This window comes from Falco peregrinus, chromosome 2 (genome assembly GCF_023634155.1).
Source record: "Falco peregrinus isolate bFalPer1 chromosome 2, bFalPer1.pri, whole genome shotgun sequence".
NCBI lineage: Eukaryota > Metazoa > Chordata > Aves > Falconiformes > Falconidae > Falco > Falco peregrinus.
Window position 1 is genome coordinate 15,404,650 of NC_073722.1, and position 22,604 is coordinate 15,427,253.

General features: G+C 38.9%; 1 protein-coding gene across 5 annotated transcripts in view; it reads right to left on the minus strand.

Annotated features, from left to right (window-relative positions):
- Positions 1–22,604, minus strand: part of NR3C2 (nuclear receptor subfamily 3 group C member 2) — a 214,261-nt gene that overhangs the window by 88,567 nt on the left and 103,090 nt on the right. For all 5 annotated transcript variants that reach the window (XM_055794386.1, XM_055794388.1, XM_005243308.3 and 2 more), the window contains one exon: positions 6,663–6,802. In XM_055794386.1, the coding sequence (XP_055650361.1) occupies positions 6,663–6,802 (140 nt within the window). The remainder of the gene's footprint in view (positions 1–6,662; positions 6,803–22,604) is intronic.

Consider the following 22,604-nt stretch of genomic DNA (forward strand, 5'->3'; position numbering starts at 1 on the left):
GCAGCTGTTAAACTCCCCTATTCTTTGCCTGTTTTAAAACGAAGACACTCTATCACCTAGATGGTTCCCAAACCTACCCCCTCCTTTCTGAAACACAAACACAATATGCTTGCTCTATTAGCATTGCCATCCACGTTTAACAGCATTTATTCTTGAGCATCAGTTCGAGTTTCTCATGCAGCCCACATATTCCAAGAAGCCATAAGGAAAGCTCTTAGTCCCATTCTACCTCTCCCCAGCTTTAAGATACTCAACTGCAATACATGCTTCATCCTTTATTGATCTTTTTTTTTTTTTTTTTTTTTGTGTCACTTCTTGTTGCTTATTTCTCTCCCCCTTTCCCCTTTTTAGGGTCCCAGTGCAAATCTTTCTAGCTCCTTCCTCCTACCAGCCTCCTGAACTCTAAGGTCCTAGTAACTAAAGCCAACCAGGAGCAGGAACAAAGACTTCATTTCACTAAGCAACACTGCCTGCCGGAGCAAAACCCAGGAAAAGTCCTTTTTATTTCTGTGAAAGCATGGAAGGCTGGTGGCAGCTTCAAACCTACGATGACTTAATTATTTAAATTTTATTTTACACCTATTAACCATAGCATATCAAGTATGAGTAGCAGCTGCTACATGAATTTGACCATCTCACTTGCCCTCGGCAGATCACCCATCTGCTTGCTCTTCACCTAGTATTTCTGTTTGATAGGTTGTAAAACAGATTCTTGCAACAGGTCAGGAACAGAGTCAACTTCAAATCCCACATAGAAATTTCTATGAAAACATATGGACATCTATACTGAGTGATGTCGAATTTAGAGAGGCCACTGACCTTATGAAAGTGGATAAAAGGAAAATTGCAGCCTGTGATGGAAAAACACTGACTCCATTACAGTGAATGAACAGAAGAGTGGAGAGCAAAGAACTGTATGTATAATTAATTCTAGTAATACAGACCTACAAAATTCATGGCTGCACACACTGCAAAATGGTGTGGAAAAAGCCTTTCTATAATGTATCCATTTCAGCTTCTACAGCATTAAAAAAAATTGCTTCTTTAAATGATCAATAAGGTAAACTTTCCTGTTCACCAGCAGTGTTTTATAAAAATATAAGTTATGCTAATGAGACAAATTATTCAAGAGCTACGTACTCCAGCATTTAAATTCTCATACCTTGGTATTTTTTTCGCCTCAATTCAAATGAAAAAGTCTAGGAAGCACGCACAGAGGCTTTAGTTTTTCTTTATTTTCTAGTGGGGTCTAGAGCCTTGGGAAGTTCTTGCACTTGCACTCATAGGAAGATTACCTGTTTCTGAAAAAAACATGTTATGCATAATGTATCACCTTCCCTCTTGTGTGGCCTTCTAGAAGCAGAGCCTATAGAGTACTTTCACAAAACCAAAAAATTATCGCTGGGATATTATGCATCTGGCCCACTGCTAAAGAGATGCACAGTGCCTTGCAATCCCTCATGCAAAGATGAGTCTCTAGAAGGCTGTTGGCTCCCTTTGGTTATGGTAAAAATACTGGCCTTGGTGCTGGGCAAGGCGGACTGGGAGTTACGCCAGGTGACTGGTGGGTTGGACCCTCAATCTCGCAGCCCAGGTTGTTCTGTTCCTGTGTTTTCATTGCAGCCTGGCACAAAGATGAAGAATGGTAGTTCTTTTCCATAACCCTGTGTTTGAGGCAACCTTGGTTCCCACCGCTGTGCCAAGTCCCTGCAGATTGCTATACAAGAAGTTTCATGCCTTCCACTATTGAAGCGAAGTCTTGGACAGCCTGCTGTTCAACCACACAGCAGAGGCAGGATTCCTTTATTACTAGGCTGCTTGCTGAGGTGCACAGCACATTTACTATGTCCAGGAGGCCATCAGATTAGACTTTGAACAATTTCCTTCAGCCAAATTTCTCCCTACTTCAAATGGTCAGGTGAAAAAGAAACGCAACCCTAGAAATGTCTTTTACTGTGACTGTGTTTCTACATCAGAGGTGAAAAGAGATCTATGTTTCTGACTTAAAATAGCAGAACCAGCTTTAAGGCAAACCTCTTGGAGTGGAAATCAACAGCAAAATCTGAAATGTATTGAACATCACGTCTTTGTATTTAAAAAAAAAAGCAAGCTTCCCTATAATTAGTATGATATAATTTTTTAATTCTTCAAGTAGCCAAAAATCTCCCAGCAAAATAACTGGAAGACGATGGTCCTTTTTGCTGTAGTCTTTAGCACTATCTGGAGATGAAAAAATACCTTCCTTTTTTCTTACCTTCACGCCAAAGAAAGAATGAAAGATTAACTTTAGCAACTTAAGAAGTGGTAATAGATTTTGATTTAGGACAGATTACCTCATACTTGTCTGGAACTTAAACAAACGAAGACTAAAAACACAGAGCATACGCAAGAACAGCTGTGATTTCTGACTTCAAGCCTGTTACTCTCCTTAGAGAAAACTGGTTCAGTCGAAAAAGAGAAGACAAGACTGGCCAGGTGCTTTAGGTTCCCTCACAGTATAGTGTATTTTCAGCATATGACTCTATTAATGATCATAAATTAAAGTTTAAATAACTTCATGATTAGTCATATCCATAATTTAGAAAAGCATACGCTGTAGTTATCCTAGGTAAAAATGTATTATAAATACAAATGTCTTAGCTTTTGCTGTGACACCATTTATCGACACTTTTATGGTTAAAAGATTTTAGTGTTTGCAAGGCAGATCAAATTTATATTAATGACACAATCACATTTCTTCATACCAGACTCCTGTTCATCAAGTCAGTCAGCAAGAAGTTCATGCTTACTGGATATCAGAATTTTGCACTTCAATAATTTACATCCCTGTAATGAATTCCATCTGAAATTACTTTTGAAATTTCACCAATAAACCCATTTTAATACTTTTTTTGGTCTACAGTTCTCCCTCTCATAAATTCATTAGACATTTCCTGCAAGTCCCCGATCTAAGATTCACTGGGAATACAATTACCAGATATATAATTCAAAATACAAGCTTTAGTCTCTTTTATTGTTGTATACTTTTTAAATTTCAATGCAGTTTTTCTTTTCTGTTAAAATGTTTTATGACATTTCAGAGGAGCACAAAAGAATTAGCACTCAAAAGCTGTTCAAGGCCAGCTGACAATGTTAGCAATTTAGGCAAGACCCAAAGAGCTGGATGGTGTGCAGTGGCCCCTCTCTCCAAATCCCCCTTCTCTCTGCTGCCATGCTTTTGGACACAATTTGTCTCCCCACTTCATAGAATGCTTTGGGTTGGTAGGGACCCTTAAAGGCCATCTAGCCCAACTTCCCCCTTCAACTAGATCACTCGCTCTTTTCCTTCCATTTGCACAGTTGCTCTCTCACATGATTGCCATCCCACCATATCTTTTGAAAGACTATCAGTATGTAACTTTTAAAATTAAATAAAACATTAATTTAATCAGTAGAAACTAATGACCAGAAGTGTCTTTCCCTTGAAGGAGAAGAGTTGCTCCATTCAAAGACAGCACAAACTGAAACACAGGAAGGTCCGCCTGAACACCGGGAAGCACTTTTTTACTCTGAGGATGACCAACCACTGGCAGAGGTTGCCCAGAAAGGTTGTGAAGTCTCCATCCTTTGAGATATTCAAAAGCCATCTGGACATAGTCCTGGGCAACTGGATCTAAGTGGCTCTGCTTGAGCAGGGGGGGTTGGACCAGATGACCTCCAGAAGTTTCTTCCAACCTCAACCATTCTCATGGCTCTCTGAAAACAGCACCCACTGTAGCCACTGTATTTAATAACAATTGGAAGAGGAAGCTATTTTTGAAAGAACATAATTTCTCATACCACTTTCTACTGAAGAACATTTAGCGAATCAAGTAAGAAGTGTGTGTGTGTGTGTGTGTGTGTGTGAGATAAAGTGTGTAAAATACAACTGGAAAAATATTAATACATCTTTAAGAAGTCTATACTCATAATTTCAGAGAAATGGTGAATGAAACTTGAAGGACTTCTATTAATTTACTACAATCTTTTAGAGAGGGAACAATTAATTTTTACTCAAATACATTACCCGCCATATTTATATATTCCCCAGAAAGTTGTTTTTATGTTCACAGAGAGTGTTTTACTATTTTCTTTCTAATAGAGACAAGACTGCAAATACTTAAGTGACGAACACAACTTTAGCTCAGAGCTGAGACAGGTTATGACCAGTATCTACATTTAAGGTAGTTCTTCCATTTTATTTTTTATTTATATCATGCACAGAACTACCATAGTTTTAAGAACATCCTCATGAACATATGATACAGATTAATTGCTACAAATACTTCATTTAAAATAGGAAACCTCAGAATGGGGTGTTTTATTGAGCATATACCCAACTGAAAAGTTTATGCCAACTCCAGAAAAACATTTAGTTATTACATGATTACCTACACAAACTTTTATTCAGATGGATAGTTTCAGCATGTTTGCAGCCAAAATGTATATTCTGGTTTTGCTATGTCCTTCTGTGGCTAATACTCTACAATGTATTTTTATGCATATATACACACACACAAATATATACATATATAAATATATAAAAACTGAAAAGCGCAAGCCAAATGTCAGTGTTTGCACGACAGCAATGCTACTGGTAGCATCAAGAGCTCAGTCACGTGCATACCAAGCAAAAGTCTATAGACAGTGTTCACATACCACTGGTAGGAACATGTATGTCAATGCAGTAATTCTAAAAAATATCTTTTAAGATAAAACTACTATCTTCAGTTTTTAGGGATGACAGGGTGGTTTTGTCTTTCCTTTCTTGAGGGTTTTTTTGCTTAACTTATACACATTCAGTAATTACTAATAACTTCTAGCTACATTTTAAAAATGTATTTCTATGCCTGATTACAGAGTAATCAACTCCTAGTAATTTTGGCTTCTGAGGCTTGGAAACGTAGTCTTGATACTTTGTTAACTCCTCAAGGGAATCCCTGGTAATTTTTCAAAAAAATTCTGTAAAGCTGGATAAGGGTATCCATCAGATTATGTCAGAAAGCATATCAAAAGAGAGGGGCATGGTAAACGCAGATACACAGTACCTTGAAATTACAGTGATTGAAGACTGGGAAGGAAGCTTTCCTGGAAGGCAGGACAGTAGGGAGACAACAAAAGGTGCTGTTACTTCACACAGTATGTGCAGGTGTATGCAAAACCTCCCCATGACCACCACAACAAAAAAAATCCTTACGGTTCAGAGGCCAACTTAGACATGGATGTCTGAAGACCCATCCATGATGTGGCATGGATATACGTGGAGGACATAATTCAGTGAAAATAAGTAAGGTTTTCCAGTTCATGTACTACATTAAGTGACTAAAAACTCAAGGAAGAAGTTAGGGAATGAAGACATCAAGGTCAGCTATTGCACAACAGTAACAGAAAATGCTTTTAGAAGGGGGAAACCTCTTCCGTGTCCTTGTAACTTTGCAAAGTCCATTTCAATTAGATTAACACTTTTGATGATAGATAGATAAATAGATTGATAGATATTACATGAGGTCTTGACTTCAATGATGCATAAGCCCTCCGGGTCTATTTAACAGAGAGCTAAATCCTTATTGCCATCAGCAGCAGATTTAATAATCACAGAAGAAATTAATCACATCACACACTACCTCACTCTTCACAGTGCACATGCTGGACACCATGTTAAGAGCCTACTTTCTTCCTTCTAGGTCTTTCTTCATGGAAATAAATAAGTAGGTATCGCCTGCTTCATCAGTGGTTGTAAGAACATCCACTCATCAGCGAAGGCTTCAAAAAACCTATACAGTAGTTATATCCTTTGATTGTCATTAACTTATTCTTTATCAGGTATTAAAAACTTATTTTTTATCACTCGAAAAAGTTGCTGACAAATACTGTAAAGGTCAAACGTTTTCTTTCACCCTAACAACCCAAGTCATGGAGAAGCAACATTGACCTGAGGTCCTGTAGCACTCCGAGTGATCCTACCTTCTTTCTATTGAGATGCCCAGGAAAGACTAGCTATACCATAATTAACATAGAATACTGAGATGTCAGCAAAACACTCCTGTGATGATAAAGCTATCAAAATATAGTCATCATGAAAGTCCTAGACCTTAATGAAGAAAATTATCTCTAAGTAAAGCACCATGATCAATTCCTGCTTCCTCACCAACTTCTCTGTTGGTGAAAGACGAAGCAGAGTTGAAAGCCTTGGAGGTACCCACAGAGAGATAACTGACCTGAGTCAATTGTACTGTCATATAAGGCTGCCAAAACACAACAAGACAAACTTATTCATCCTCCAGTACAGGAGAAGCAGGAGTATGTTTACATCTAATGTATCTGTGTCCATTAAAAATTACAAAAAAATACTTGGAGTGTGGAGAAAAAATGTGACTGAGCAGTGGCATGAAGCAAAAGAAAGCATGCTTTAGAAGGTGTACAATGCAAAACACCTTGGCATATTCTACATAAATTATACCACACATAACTGAAGTTCATTCAAATTTTATTTTTTTTTTTTACCCAGAATAACGCCACAGAACAGAAAACACATAGGAAAACCTACATGTGCACCTGTGTGTATATATATATTTCTATTTAAAAAACCCCAAACGCACACGTATTTTGCCTTTTCTTTTTTAACGATTTTTGTGTTTTCTTACCTTCTACTGCTCTCTTGAAGAAAACTTTACAGCTGCCACATGTAACCACCCCGTAATGACATCCAGATGCCTCATCTCCGCACACCAAACACACTTTGGAAGGTCTTGAAGATCCAGTTGATACACTTCTCAATGAAGAGCTGGAGTTAAAAAAAAAAAAAAAAAAAAAAACCAAAACAAAAAAACCAAAACAACAAAAACAAACCAAACAAAATAGCTATGAATATTTCAAATCACACTGGCCATAATGCAAAATTCAATTAAGAATTTATAACAGGTATATTGCTCAAGGCACCTAACAATTAAGAAACCACAACTCTTTCTGGCAGTGCCTGGCTGAATACATGAATTGTTTTAATTAGTAAGTGCAATATTTTTATTGTTTGTTTTAAACCACCCATAATATATCAATGTTAATGTGAGAAGTTACCACAAGGGCAGTGGAATTTATTGGTAGCAGATGATTACAACTGAAAATAAACAACAAACAGACCACTCTGGACCGACCAGATAGCTATAAATTTTGTTTCTGTTTATTTGTTTGTTTCAAGCTTTTAAAGCTAAGTAATACCTCTAATAAAGCCACTAAGACCATTTTATGAAGTAGTGCAGAAAAGTGGCGTGCACTCTCCTGCCCACATTCCTGCTTACCACTACAGTGGTCCTTAAGCTTATAGCTAATATTTCTGTAATTTAACAGCTTGCTTCTGAAGTAGTTTTGAAGCCTTTTTACATTCTGCCAGTGCAGAAGACCCTTCCATGTGACTGTAGGTGCCAGAGAAGCAGTACCAGAAGTTCAGAAACCATTCTGAAATTTTGCAGGCTGACGCACCTTGCAAACCCAGATTCAGACATCCACTGCCTTCTTAAAAGACAGGGCATTTCTGTTGCTGGGTCTTTTTAAACCATAACTCTCAGAAAGTATCTTTAGGTAGTATTTTCCACTGGCAACTCTAAAAGAGCGCTCTTCAAAAACAAGTCACGTTTCATGATGCAGTGAGTCTCCTCCCTCCCTTCTTCCCTCGGGAACTGGAAATGCCACTCTAATGTAATCGGCACGCTCAGAGAAGTGTGCCAGATACTGAAGGAGATGAAAGATTTGGATCCCTCCCACACCTCCGGCGGGCTGGGGAGAGTCTTTCCTTCCACACAGCCTCTCTTCTCCAGGTAAACGTGACCTCTTGCATTTCTTCACACCTTATCTCTCTGAATGCTGCCAAACAACTACAAAAACAACCCCCAAAGACTTTACACTTATGGTGAAATAATTTGATAGTTCAAATTGCAGGTCACAGGCTATTTTTCGGTCAGTCATTGGGAAACTAATTTCACAGGTAGTTTTAATTCAAACAAGAAAACCAGCCTGCTTCAGAAATTTCAAGTATGCACCCTTTGCCTTTTTCCAATTTTCTGTCTTCCTTTAAAGAGGTATACAGAGGCTAAGTGATTTATCCAGGGGCACAGCACATTTGTCACTCCAGATCAAGGACTGCAACTCTCCTGGCCTGCAGCTTTGCTGTAACATCAAATCTAAATGTCTTTTTAAATGACAGCATTCAGATGCTAATCAAAATGTTCCAAATAGTATTCCTGCTCTTGTCTGCTCGTTAGTCTGTTAGATTTACTAGTTTTAGTCCTCGTGCTATTTATACTTTCATTACATAATATCACGCTACTTGATAATTGCTAGGTGATGGCATTAGCTCATCTGTTAGAGAGACAAAGAAAAGCCTCACCAAATCTATGTTAAAGTTCTGTGTCCTCAAGTGACAGTCCTACCTATGTACATTGCATTAATCTACCCCTAAGGAAAGGTACCTTCTCCAGGATGTGCCAAGACTGTGCTGGTATTTAGGTCTGCGTTTGGATTTGTTTAGGCAATGAATATGACTTACTCCCTCTAGCACATTTCGTACTGCATGAAAAACGTTAAGCCTTTCATTAAACAAAATTTTTTAAAAGGTGTCTGTTTTCTAGAGAAAATGTCAATAACCTGGAAAACTAACTCCTTGAAATTTTTTGTTCTTTTTTTTTTTTTCATGGCAAACGATGGTATTTTGTCTGAGAAGGGAAACATTTCAATTCTGACATACCACCAAAATGTCTTGGGGCATTTGTAATTTTGATGCTGCATGTTCCTGATTCTTCATAAAACTGGCAAAAATTTTCCTAGTCTTTCTACCCTGAAAAATACAGTTTTTCTTTTCAATATCAAAAAAAGGTAGTTCTGTTAGAGAGCTCCTCCTGTTGAGAAATGGTGGTTTCCAGGGTACCACAGCAGTGTGCGTGTTTTATTATTTACATATTTACATATATATACACTCATATACATACACCTCCTATTTATACCTACTGTCATATATACAAGCATATATTATTATTAGTTGAAAATAAACTGTCATGTAGGATTTGCTGAATGTGGGAGAGCCTTTTTTTAGATACAAGTTTAGACAAGATATGAAATTCCACTTAAACACAATTATTGGGTAAAAAAGGCCAGTGAAGACACATTGAGACACCAGTTGATCGACGATTATTAAATGCCTACCTAAGACATAATCTATAGCATATTTTATACAGTGCTTCTCTAAAGAAAGGGCTTGAATATAGCTGAAAGGTGAAGGTACTGCTTGAATACAAAGCATGGATTCAACTACTCAGCCACAGCATCTCAGGTGGAAACCTGATGTTCTGGAAAAAAAATCTAATTAGATCCCATACATTCTTTTAACCAGTTTAAAAGTGGAATAGGTTAAAACACAAATGAGGTATTTTCATTCTTAACAGCAGTATCCAACATGGAGCAGTGCTCAAATACTTCATTGCAAAGAAACATTGATATTAGCTGTTGGTACTTAAGTCTCCTCCAAGTTGCTCTATGATTGCCTTATAACGAACAATGTTTGGCTTGTTTCTAAAAATGTCTTATTTTCTCTTTTACCCACGCTACACCACAGTATTTGCCAATTCAAAACGCTGTTATATTGCCTTATACAAAGATAAAGTGGTGTTTGTACATACTTGCAAATAATAAAAGGCTGAGTCCAAAAAATATAGTCAAATCATATTCCTAAACCTCAGATTAAGTCATTCTCTCCATGGAAGATTTTCTTTCTCAACAAGGCATGCACGGATGGTTCCACCTTTTCCTTCTGAAATCTCTCTTACGTTCAGCCTGTCATTCCTTTCTTAGCGACTTGTCAATGGTGAACAAGATCTGCATCAAGATCTGACTGCTGTGCAAACTACCTCTCTGCTCTCATTTCAAGGCCAAATATCCAGTGTTAATGACGGGGTTTTTTTGATTTTTTTATTGTTTTCACCCATTTAATTTATCAGATTATTGTTTTTATTAAACCAATTATTTATCAGTACAGCTCTATATCCTGTAATATGTATAGGGAGGAACACTGCACTAGAAAACCCCACCAGCCTCGCTGGAAGTGCTTTTCATGCATGCTCCAAGGTAAATATTTCCTTTTTCATTCATTTTCCACAGAAATACCCTATAAATTTATATTAAGTAATCCTAATGTAAACTGGTATGTGGGAAAAGTAACAGGCAGATAACGCTTAACAGGTAAAAATTAAATGTTAAATTCGGTTGATTATAATAGATATATACATTAATTTAATTTTGGTTCTTTTTTGGAGCTCAGTTTGATTTTTTTTTTGGCTCCAGATAAGAAGTTTTAATACAATAATCCAGATTACTTCGGTAATACCTCATCCCCTCTTCAGAAAAATACAAGACTCTGTCCAAGTAAGAATGAATACCATACAAAAGATCAGGAACTTCACAACTGACTCCCTGGACAGCAATTAGCCTACTGCCAAATATCTTTTTTAAATGACACACTAAATCTAATGACATCTGTCGGCCACAGCATGACTGAGCCTTAAACTTTAGCCCAAGCAAAATCACTGTGTTTACACATTTGTCCAAAACCAAATTAGAGCTTAACAACTATTGCTCTGATATTTAACAGTGGTTGGTTTTTTTTGTTTTGGGTTTTTTTATGTTGTTTTTTTTTTTTTTTTTTTTTTTTAAACTTTCACACAGTGCACTATTGTTGACCCGGAAATTTCCTTGTAGGTAGCAACCTACTCTCAATATAAACTTCTAACTGAAAACGCAAGAAAGATGAAATAATGCCACAGAGCTGGCGACTCTTCGCTGCTTTCAGAAGCCAGTGGTTTCCATAGGTTGATCAGGTGTTATTACTTTCACGTCTATTTCCAATACAAAGGAGAAAAAAAGGAAACACATGCCCCCATAGACACACGCACTCTGCAGGATTCAAATACAAGAGATCTAACAGAGCATATATATTTTATCACAATGCTTTTACAGCCAAGGGCAGCATGGAGCAGTTTAACAATGCCAAATGTATCCTCCAAATGATTTGTAAAATGGTTGCTTAGATGGCTCCACGAACATTTGTCACGTTGTAGGGTATGTGATTAGGAATAAGCCTGATTTATTATCCTCAACAGTGCAAACGCTGGCAGCTAAATGCTGACCTTGACTAGCCACTGCCATCAAGCTCATTTGTGTCTCTGCAAGTTGGCTTTAGTAATAGTTATATGGAGAATTAATTAGAAATAACAGATTTTGTAAAGAAGAGTCAATAAACCCACAGATAATCCAGCATTTTAAAAGCTGATTATATAGGTTATTATGCTTTTCAAACCAGATGTCATACAGGAGCACAGTTTAAACAAACGATGCCTCTCTGATGATAAAATGAAGCACAAGCCACAACATGAATCCCGAACTCATTTGTTCCAAGCACTTTTTTTTATTATGAGATCTAGACGAGTCCTTTTTAATTCCATGTCAGTGACTTTTCTTTTTCATACAGAATTTTTCTGGTAGTAAAATAAACAGAAGGAACCTGGGTACGCTTCAATAAATAAAGTTATGTGAAAACAAAGGTAAAAAGAAGTGAGATCAGCATCATGTTTTCACCAAAAGAAAAAAACAACCCTTTAAGAGGAAGAATAATCAGGAGATTCAAGATGCAGAGACTGCCAGCATCTTTCTTCTACCCTCTCACCTCCTTTCTGAAGGGCTGTAACCTCCAGCAAGAGATGTCTTGTACTGGGGACGGGCACACAAAAACATGAGTTAGCTTTGCACATATAGATACTGAAACTAACCTTTCTGTGGCCCAAAACAAGAACTGTGTATTTCAATGGTATTCTACAACCATGACACGGACTGTCTGGCTGAGCATGGAGACCGGAGCTTCGCCCACTTATCACACCCAGGGAAGCTCAGATGGTCAGGAGACGGCCAAGAGTTGATCAAGAGCCACCCAAGAGCACTCAGCACCACCGCGCCGGTCATGCCACTGCAGCAGCCCACCTACGCACTTGGCCCTCACCAACCTCAACGCAGCAGGCCAGGTGAGGCTGCTCAAGGGCGACAGGAAACTCCTACACTGAATGACAATACAGCTCCTCGCTACCCGGCACTAAAATCAAGAAACTGATTCCCAAGTTTATGCTACCCTGCAAATACACTCTCTTCCCCCTTCGAATAGTGCCCTGAATTCTTCCTGGTTTCCACAATTAATCTCACATATCTAAGTGTTTCCTTTGACTCATCATTTCTCTAGCAGCTCTCCTAGTATCTTCCTTAAACTCATCATTCACTCAGCCATCACACTAGATAGCATAACGACCTCCTCTTCACACTACCTGCATTATTTTGGTGCGTGTTCACATAGAAATAAAAATTTCACTATCCAAAATAACTCCAGTAGTTATTTAGAAAATGTTATACTGGTCAAAGTTTTCTAATAGATTATTTGACCACTATCCAATGATGCTGGTCATGCCCTCCACCACCCAGATTTTGCTCCACACTGTGAGTTTTAACTGTCAGTACTAAGGTTTGATCAGTATCAGTTTTGCCTTGTGTAGCCCAAAGTTTTTTAAAAAGTTTCACTGCAGGAAGACACCCTGGCTCTCTCTTACAACCACTTGTATGAAGCAGATTAGCAGACTGGAAAATGGTATTTCTTAAATGTCAGACTATATAAACCAATCTTCTTGTCAGCAGACCAAGAAAGCACAGAGAAGTGAAAAGGTGCAGAGATGAAACGATCAGATTTTCAGAGAAGGTGGCAGTCACATGGGACTTCATGAACGCTGAGCTAAGGAAAGACCGCTGAAACCAAACCAACCCCAGCCTCAGCAGCAACACTCCTGCATGCATGCAGAACACCGACCCTCTGATGTTTGGCAGAGGAATAGAAATTGCTAAAAAACCTAGCTGCAAATTCTGCTGGGTGAGTTTCTCAGGGCGTTACCTTGCTCCTATGGGGATGAAGACACACTACAGAAACGGTTATGCTCCCTTGGATAAAACAACGGGACTCACAGCCGCTACCAACCCTTATACCTGCAGCCTTAAGCAAAAAAGGCTAAGATTCTTTTTTTTTTAAGACTAAACCTTAAAAAAAACCACCCACCAAAACTCCAAAAAACTTTTAAGACTCAGAAATCTTCAACATGATCTAGTATTTTAGGAAAGCTGTGTACTTCTGTGCATATTATGGATGACAGACACCAAGTGTAACATCTGAAGCAATGCATATTTACTCTGACATCTGGAGTATTTTATCAGTCCACAGGTAATATAAGTGGTTAGAGAAAGAATCAGGTTTTTTCTTAATGTCTTCTCTCTACTAGAATAATAAAGATTTTCAATGTGAAATATTCAGGAAACTCAATTAAGGAAGAAAAACAACCTAGAAAATAGTATTTTCTTTTGTTATAAATAAATTGTTTTTGCAACACCCCAAACTTCAGGACCCTGAAGCTCTTACATGCATTACCATTCACTTTTGTTTGCTTTGTTTTAGTTAATGATGAAGAACTCACACAGAGTCCACTATTATTTGCTGTAATTTAAAAAAATGGACCAGTGTCTCACCAAAATAAACTTATTTTGCCAGCTATGACTTTGAAGGTATATTTTTAAGACATTAACAACAACAACAAAAAAATAACCCAAAGAAAAACCAGCAAAGCCAGAAATTTCAGTAACTGTGATACTACATTTAAAGTAGTGTGCGGTTTTGGTTTTTTTAGTGTTGTTTGTTTGTTTGTTTTTTAAGCACAGAGGTATTCTGTTCCAAGACAGTCAATTCCTTGAACTTCAAACACTACAACCGTAATACAAATTTATAGCTTACAAAATTAATCCAGTATTTATACTTCCCCCCCCCCTTAAGAAATGCTTAGTATGATGAAACAAGGAGGAATCGGAGTGGAAAGGGAATTTAGTTAAGAGAAAGCAAACTGAGAAATCAAATTATTTCTTTCCTCAGCAGCTCCAGCCTTCACATCAAATTACTCTATTTAGCAATGCCTAAGGCTCACACATCACACTTTCATACCTGGATCTTAATTATGGTAACAAGCAAACTCTGACATGCACTGATAACAGGAAAAGCTCCACCCTTTCTCCTAAGCTCCCCCAAATCTAAAAAGATTCACTCAGAATTTTAAAAACGCATTTAGATTCCAGTGTTTATTCTGCAAATAGAAGCTGATGGGTGCTCCTGTGCTGTAGTCACCAGCGAACAGGTTCCTGTATTTAGTTTAACCTTAAGGCATATGTTGATTTTACAAAACGAAGCAAGTGTACTAAGCTCCTTCAGTTTCCATTTACCTTAGTGGATGCTGACAGGACCCAGCATTTTCCTCAGTCCAGCTGTAAGCCTTGACTTTTCCTTGACCTTTTCAACTGAAATCTTTTGGTAACAACTACAGTTGGCTATCCAAATTTTAACTCAAAATATTCTGATGACTACAGAAAAATATAAACTTAAGCATAACCAAAAGTTGTTCTGGTGGACTGAAACGGAGGAGCTTTTACCTCCTAGGGAAATAGATCTACATTTTAGTCACTGATTTAGCGATCAGAGACATATAATGCCCTCCTAATATCCCTCTGCAATGCACTTTTCTCTAACTACTGTCACAACGTACCAAGATCCAGCCTCCCTAGGGAAATAAAATATAATTCTTCTGCGGGTTTTTTAGTACATAAATATAGTTATCTACTGAAATGGAATGGTTAACCTAGATGGGGAATTTCCTATCAGGAGCAAACCTCCAACTTTCAGAAACCAGAGAACAACTGTAAGCCTCACAGTGCATCTGCTTTAACTTTTCATATTTGGTCCACTTATAGAATTAGTGCAGTTTAAATGCATGCAATGTTGTTATTTGTACTGCTGATTATAAATTGTGATGTATTGTATAGCAAGATAAGGCAGGAACAGGCTATCTGGAAAATGATCTAGTTAATTATTGAAAGGTGGGGGGGGGCAGGGCAGGGAGTTCATTTAACTCTTTCTTTTCCTGCACCTGCTCACCTGCCATGACTAAGGAGAGAGACACAGATTTGAAAATTTTATTTTTTATAGCACCATCTCATCTTCCACCACTGAAAAATACGTAAACTAATTATGCCTCCTGATCGTTCTTGTATGAGAGCACAGTAGTGTTTACTTGGTGAGGCTCTGCTTGGTCAGCAGTATTTTAAAACTACATAAAATGCAGCAATTCAAGTGAGGTTCACCTGCTGATGGGAGCACCATTGGGAAATCATTACCATGAGGAAATGCAGGCAAGACAAGACTGTATGACCGTTTTGCTATTTTGAGGACTTCTAAAACAAAGAAAAATTGAACAAGCAAGGAAGAAGAAAAATATACACAGAAGCCAAATGCAGGGAGATGCTACCAGTAATAAGAGCATCTCTTTAAAAAGCCTCCTCTTGTCAAAATAAATCTCACTACTTTTTTCAAGTTCTTCCCTCAGAATCTAAACAAGCAACTCCTAAAACCACCTGCCTTTGCTTGAAAGCTTTATTTTATGAAACCCTTATTACAGCAACATGAAATGACATTGATGACCAGAGTATTGATCATTTTCAACCTTAAGAAATGTCGTTCTGTTGCAGAGACAAAAATCTATCTGGTATGTCTGGCAACGGTTTCATCCCATAAGTCCTAAAAGAATACCTATATCAAAAATAGTAGTTTATAACAGAAGCAGTATGGTCCAGTCCTACATACTTTCCTATTACAAAATGTTTGCTTTATCTTCTGACTGCATGATATGCTTATAGAGAAAGCCACCACACCATTAATGCCCTAACCACACAACAGAAAAAGTTTACAAGAGTTCTGTAATCAAATTAAAAAAAAAAAATCATAATAGCAAAAAGTAAACGAACTGTCATCCCCAGTCTACTGGGGATTAAAATGCCACAATTGAAAAACCTCCAGAGCAACCACGAAACCATAGGGAAAAAATGCACCAAAGTACAAAAAAAAAAAAAAAAAAAAAAAGGTTACCATGGGAACAAAGGCTATTTTCCAACTTGTCACATAAAAGCCCCAGTATGGCAGACCTTTACTCATAAGAGCAATCCCACAGGCTTTGAAAGGCAACATGTATAATTATTGCTTGAGCTAAAAGAATCTAATGGAGGGATGAAGAGGGGAGGGTTGCCCTTTCAACTCCCTCATGCCCCCTCCCATCCAACAAGACAAAATTAGTACGGATGTTGAAAGTGTATCAGCATTACAGTGCCAGTGTATGCTATGTTATAATTCCACATAGAAACACAAAACAGAAGTAGGAAAGTCTGCACACTCATCTAAACTTCCTAAAGAAGGTGTAGGGAAAAACGGAAGGCAACAGACAGCTCACAATTTAGTATGAGTTACCAAAGCAGAACTGAGCAATAAGACTCAAGCCCATAAGCGTATCAGAGAAATTCTTGACACAAAAAGACTTAAATGTCTTGCAACATGCAGCAGGTTCTGAATGCAACTGTAAAAGGAAGGCTGGAAAAAGAAATCATCTACTGAAGATGATCTTACTAAACAAAAGGTTCCTTAATAAGTTTAGGCACAGAGCTTTATGTTTTACTGGAAGTTTCCAGCTTGGCACTTGTTTCAGATGATACAGTAAAAGCCAAACTCCAACTTTACCACCATCTCCGATTAACAGGTATTTTAAAAGGCAAACAGTCACATTATTTTGAAATATCTTCTGTGACTTCTAAAAACACTATTTGAAATAACGAAGGCTTCATTTTAACTAACATTTTTCCATTTTAAGAAATTCAAGATGTTCATGGTGTTTTCATTCATACAATTATTACTTGATACAAGAAATAAGACGACTCTTGCAGGTCTAGGTTGGGGAATTACACAGACATTGGGGTAGTTTGCATATTTGTCTTTTCCACATTACTGGTTCCATCTTCCCAAAACTAGAAGGTGGAAAAGCAGAGTGATTTCAACTTCTATCTCCTTTACTGTTCCCTTCTTGTTGCCTTCAAGAGCTTTTGCTACTTTTTGACAGTGTAGTAAGAAACCCAGTTGTGATGTTTGAGGACCATGCAAGGGTCAGGGCAAGGAGAATATGCCTGTGTTGAGTAGGCAACACAGGGCAAATAGATGCAGAATTCACACCTATCAGCTTGTGGGAAAAGGAGAAAAAACAAAGAAGGAAAAATGGGATAGAAACAGGTATTTAGGCAGACCTTCACGTGACCAATGAGTGGTGAAGCTGTCCCCTGTGCAACAATTCCTCATTCTTCCAACTGTGGCTTCTTTGCCTGTGCCTATCTAGAAACATCATCTAGCCTAGGACTCAATTCCAAGTCTCTGACTCTCAGGATGCTTACCAATGGTTTGCAATTGGATTTCCTCCAATACCTTAGCAAAGTCTTTAGCCATCATTTCTTCAAACATTGTATCTAATATAAAGGTGCCACTCTAACGCTAGTGATAAAGAGTTGATGCTTTGGAAACAAAACAAAACCCAAACTCATCAGAAAACTAGCTTTAAGTTATACATGGGATTGCACACCTAGAACGTGGTTTTCAAATATAACCTGTATGTTATGTTTCTTCAGCAGCACACTCAGAAACTCCTCTGTTATTGCACCCTGCAGGCCAGCTTCCCACAGAGGATTCTCTCAAGTTTTCACAGAGTATTCATCAACCAGGGTGAAGTAAGAAAAACACTCCCATTTTTAGTTCAGTGCAAACAAGTAGCTATGCAATCCTCTTCCTACCTTACCTTCAGGAGGCAAACCCTGCACAGCTCTAGCAAGTATGTAACTCCTTGGTCCACTATGACTAGCTGCTGGTAAAGGGTTCTGCGGTACCGTCTCAGAAAATATACTGATAGAAAATCTAAGTTTTAAAAGTATTCTGATCACAGACCAACCTGTGAAGTTTGGAACAGCCTTCTCAGGCTTCATATGTACTTGTAAAAATTGTGATTAGCACGGGACATGGCAAGTTGCAGTTCCAGTTCAGACAGGGACATTGCTTCCACTTGTCCCGCCTCTGCTACACAATGACAATTCACAGAGATACTTACTTCTACATTTATACCAAGGTACAGTATAATCACTCCTGTTGGTGGCAATTTGGTGGAAATGGCAATGCTGATTACCACATTCATTTGTACGCTTCAAGTCCCTCTGGTTTTCCTTGCCCTTAGTTTATGTGAAGGGTCAAGCAGTAAGGGCCAAAAGAGAGATACATTAATGTGTATTCAACAGCCCTATTTCTCATCCTACTGTTGTAGAAGGAATGAAGATACTCTTTTCATCCTTCTTCCTAACTTAGAAAGCCAGGTAAGCTGAAGTACTGGGGGTTGGGGGTTGAAAAGAAAGATGTGAGCCACCCATCTTTGCAGAGCCTTCCTCTCTTCGTTTTCTCTCTTGCAAAAGAGCTGTTTTGAAATGGACACATAGAAAAAGATGTTTTGAACTAATTGTCACCATCCCCAGTCAGAAAGATGCTGCATAACTGCATCCACAAGAACAATTAGGGAACAGTATTACTAGAGCACCTGATTTCATACCTCAGCATACACATAATCTGCATGTGTGCAAATGCACCAACTGCACTCATGCTGTACAGTCTTGGAGTGATTGAAAATTTCTAGTTTTACATACCTCTTGGAGTTGGACAGAATTATACCTACTTTAGACACTGAGAGGTAATGACAAAGGAACAGTTAGGTCATAAACCAAAACAGCATCAGATCTTAAATACAGTTGTTCAGAGCTTACCACATAAGTCAAGACTTTAGAGCAGAAGTACTACTGAATCTTGGAAGACAGGGATTTTAGAAACTAGATGCACAATTAACATCCAAGAATCCTTTTTAAAATCAACAATAATTACCTAATAGGAAATCTTTGGTCTCATTAAATAAATAAAAATTCCATTGATAGTCTGTAGAAGGTAAAATCAATTGCATGCGTATTTTTAAAATATTCCAAACCCCAAATCCTTTCAACACCCCTTTTCCTATTTTTACAGCAAGTTAACCACTGACATGTAATACAGTTATACTGTATTAAATAACTATAGATTTTAACTTTTAAATTAATTAAAATACCCCTCCATTATATGTCAGAGTGACAAGTAATAGCCTGCTGAGTGCCATGGAAAATTTTGGTCAAATAGCAGATGAGGGCTGCAATCACTGACTGATACCTAGAGCAAAGGCTTTTGGTAATTCTCCCACAAGCAATCACGATTGCTGACAAAGTTCAAATTTGTCTTGACAGGATTGTCAAGGCAAACTAGGAACGTTCACAATTGCAAGTCAAAGAATTCATTTTTATTCAGCTGAAATTCACTCTACTGCTCACATACTAATGATACACAGTACTGTACCCACCACTCTCCTTGGTTCAATAGCTGAAACCCATATAGCAAAGACTAAAAGAAAATGGGAGTATTAAACAAAACAGACCAAGGAAGTTATGTGCTGCAACTAACACAGCCATGGTGCCCCTCCTAAATCCTTTGCTGCATACTGTCAAAACTCTCTTGCAATATACAGCAGGCCTTGATTTTGGAAGGCAGCTTGCATTTAACTTCAGCTGGAATAAAGAACTGGTACAACAATTAAAAATACCACCATCCTTCCCATTTCAGGAAAAGGATGTTTAACTGTTTACGCACAAAAGCATGTTAGAGGCAAACGGACAGTTGAGTGTGCATAATTATATGCTTATGCATAAATTTACACAATTTACATAGTAATCAAGGTGTATTGCAGAGTGAACAAACATTATTACTTGCTAGGCCATCACCCCCCAGATCTCATTTATGCAGCCTGTCTGTGTCACAGACTTTTCATTTTCTATAGCAAGGACCACGATATTTACATTCATTGTCAAGCCACAATATTACCCACGGACACAACAGGTCCCACACAGAGAACAAATAAAACCAAACAGAAAGAATCTGATGACACACATTCTTTACTCTGCTAAGCAATTTTATAGAATCACAGAATGGTTTGGGTTGGAAGGGACTTTAAAGATCATCTAGTTCCAACTTCCTGCATAAGCAGGGACATCTTCCACTAGACCAGGCTGCTCAAAGCCCCATCCAGCCTGGCCTTGAATTTCTGCCTATCTAAACCAATCTGCTTTCCCCTTCCCCGCACCCACCAAAATTATTTCTGCTATAAACAGGTGTGCAATATGCAGAGTAAGCACTTGGGGAAGAAAAAAGACAACTCAACAGAGAGCAAATTTTGAGGACCCAGTGTTTCAAATGTTGCAGCAATCACAGTGTAACTTAACCTTATTACATGGGTGGAGGATCCAAGAAGCCCCTGTCATCCCCACACCTTCAGGTTTCAGGCCACCTCACTCCCTGCAGCTCCTAGTGTGAGAGCCCACTGCAGCCACAAAGTGTTAAGAGACTACAACTTTTTTCTTACTTTCATTATTTGCTTTCTGTATCCCCAACCAAAATATACAAAATGAAGCAAGTGCTGAGCTCCAATGTGTATGAAAACTGTTTTTACTGGTTTTTTTAATTGTAGTTATTCAAGAGCAGGCATAATGAAACTTCTTTTCCTGAAGGCTTCCTCCTTCCTGCTTGCAACGTTTAGTAGGAGAAAAATGCAAACTATCACCTCTCCTCAAGTGGGGGCACTAATTGGGTGCTCTCTCCCATGCAGTCACTTATTTTAATGGAACTGGTAAGAGATAACAGCTAAAATTGAAAGAGGTAATAGCTACCGACTGTCAAATTTAGTTGAGGTTGGCTGACATTCAAAACTTGTTAGGCGGGAACACACAGACAGCTCAGTTACATAAAACTTAATTTCCTCAGGCTCTGTCTAGGGTTCTGCTGGATTTGTGGCCATAACCAAGAACTTCATAGGAAAAAGTGCTCAAAAAGCTATCATCTCTTTAAAGCTCTGGACCCTCACACATACTCGTGTATGTGAAAAGTATCGTCTCCTTGCTTAAAGCATGCAACCCCCTCGGAAGGGCCTGCCCTTTGTCCCCCTGAGCACCTCCAAACACCCCGGGAGTCCCCACAAACCTTTCTGATCCTCCTCCTCCTCGTTCCTCCAGGTTGCCCCCTCTCTCCCTTTGGTGGCCCACAGCCTCCGGTGCCCGCCTGGGCCAGCACCCGGGGGTGAGGGGCTGGGAGAGTGGCTGGGCCACGCTGAGGGGAGCCCGCGGCCCTGCCGCACCCTCTGGGCCTCCTCCGGGAAAGGGGTGGGCAGTCCCACCTCGTGACAGGAGTTCAGTATTTGATTTAGTTCATTCAAAACTGATTTACTGTCAGTGAAACCAGCAAATATGAATCTCATTTGCAGCCCTTGCCCCAGCTCACCTGAATTAAGCTCATGGGGAGCGGTGCCGCCATGCCGCAGCCCACGGCTCCCCCCTTCGCGCCCCCACAGGGGAAGCCCCGCTCCTCAGTTCGAAGCCAGCTGAAGGCTTGGGCCCGAACAGGTCAGATACAAAAGGAGTATGAAGCAAAGCAGTAATTCAAAGCGACTGAAGCAAAGTATCCACTTCCTCTAAAAAGAGCAGACACAAGCGGGACTGTGGCGTCGCACATTAGACACGGTGCCGCCAACAACGCCTGTGCAACTCTGACATTCTTCTGCATGCCTCTGGAAGAACAGTCTCCATTACGGTGATGAATTAAATCCTGCTGTTCTGTGTAGGAAGAGTTCACTTTTTTTTTTTTTACATAAGTTGGCAAGAAATTAACCCCATTTCTGCAGCACATTAACAGCTAGAGATACTAACCTGATTCATGTATTTTTGTTTTGTTTTTCCTGAGTAACGTGTTCTAGTTTTGCATATACCTACAACAGTCTAGTTATTGAATCTGCAAAAGCTTGACCACAGTGGATGGTGGATAGTGTCATGGTCTTTTGTGTGGTTTTGGACTCCAAATGCAGATGTTCCTTAAACACATCCTTGCAGTATTGCCTGCACTTGCCTCAGAGCCATTCTGATTTTAATGAGTCCATAGAAAGCGGCTTCAGGCAGCACACAGTCCATGCTTCTCTCTGAAAGTTTGTATCTGTGCTCCTGTATCTACAAAAACAGTGTTTCAAAGCTAAGTATTTGAAAACACTTGTAAGAACTTGACACCTAAAAATCTTTTGTAGGCCTTTTACACCAGCAAGGACTCAAAGACCATCCAAGAGCAACTGGTTAATACTTGGAAGAAACAAGGCTGCTACCCAGATTTCACAGTCATACAGAGGAATGTTAATAAAAGTAAATGCATAGCAAGCACTTGTTTGAAGTTCAGTGCTTCTTTCATTCCAGAAACACTGCTTTAATCTTGCAAATGCGGCTCTGCCTTTTGCTATCCTCTTCCGTGACTGCGTTGTCAAGCACAGGGCTCAGTCAACATGCTGCAGAAGTAGCAGAAATTGCCTACAAATATCAAGCCTGCACTGTTAATGTGCATGTTTTCTAGCAGAGCAAGGCTGAAGCAGGACCTCAGGTTTTCCTCATGAAAGTGCTCAGGCCAAGCTGTTTGGAGACTGGAGACTCAGTCCCTCCTGGCTCTCAAGCATTTGGGATCCAAACTACAG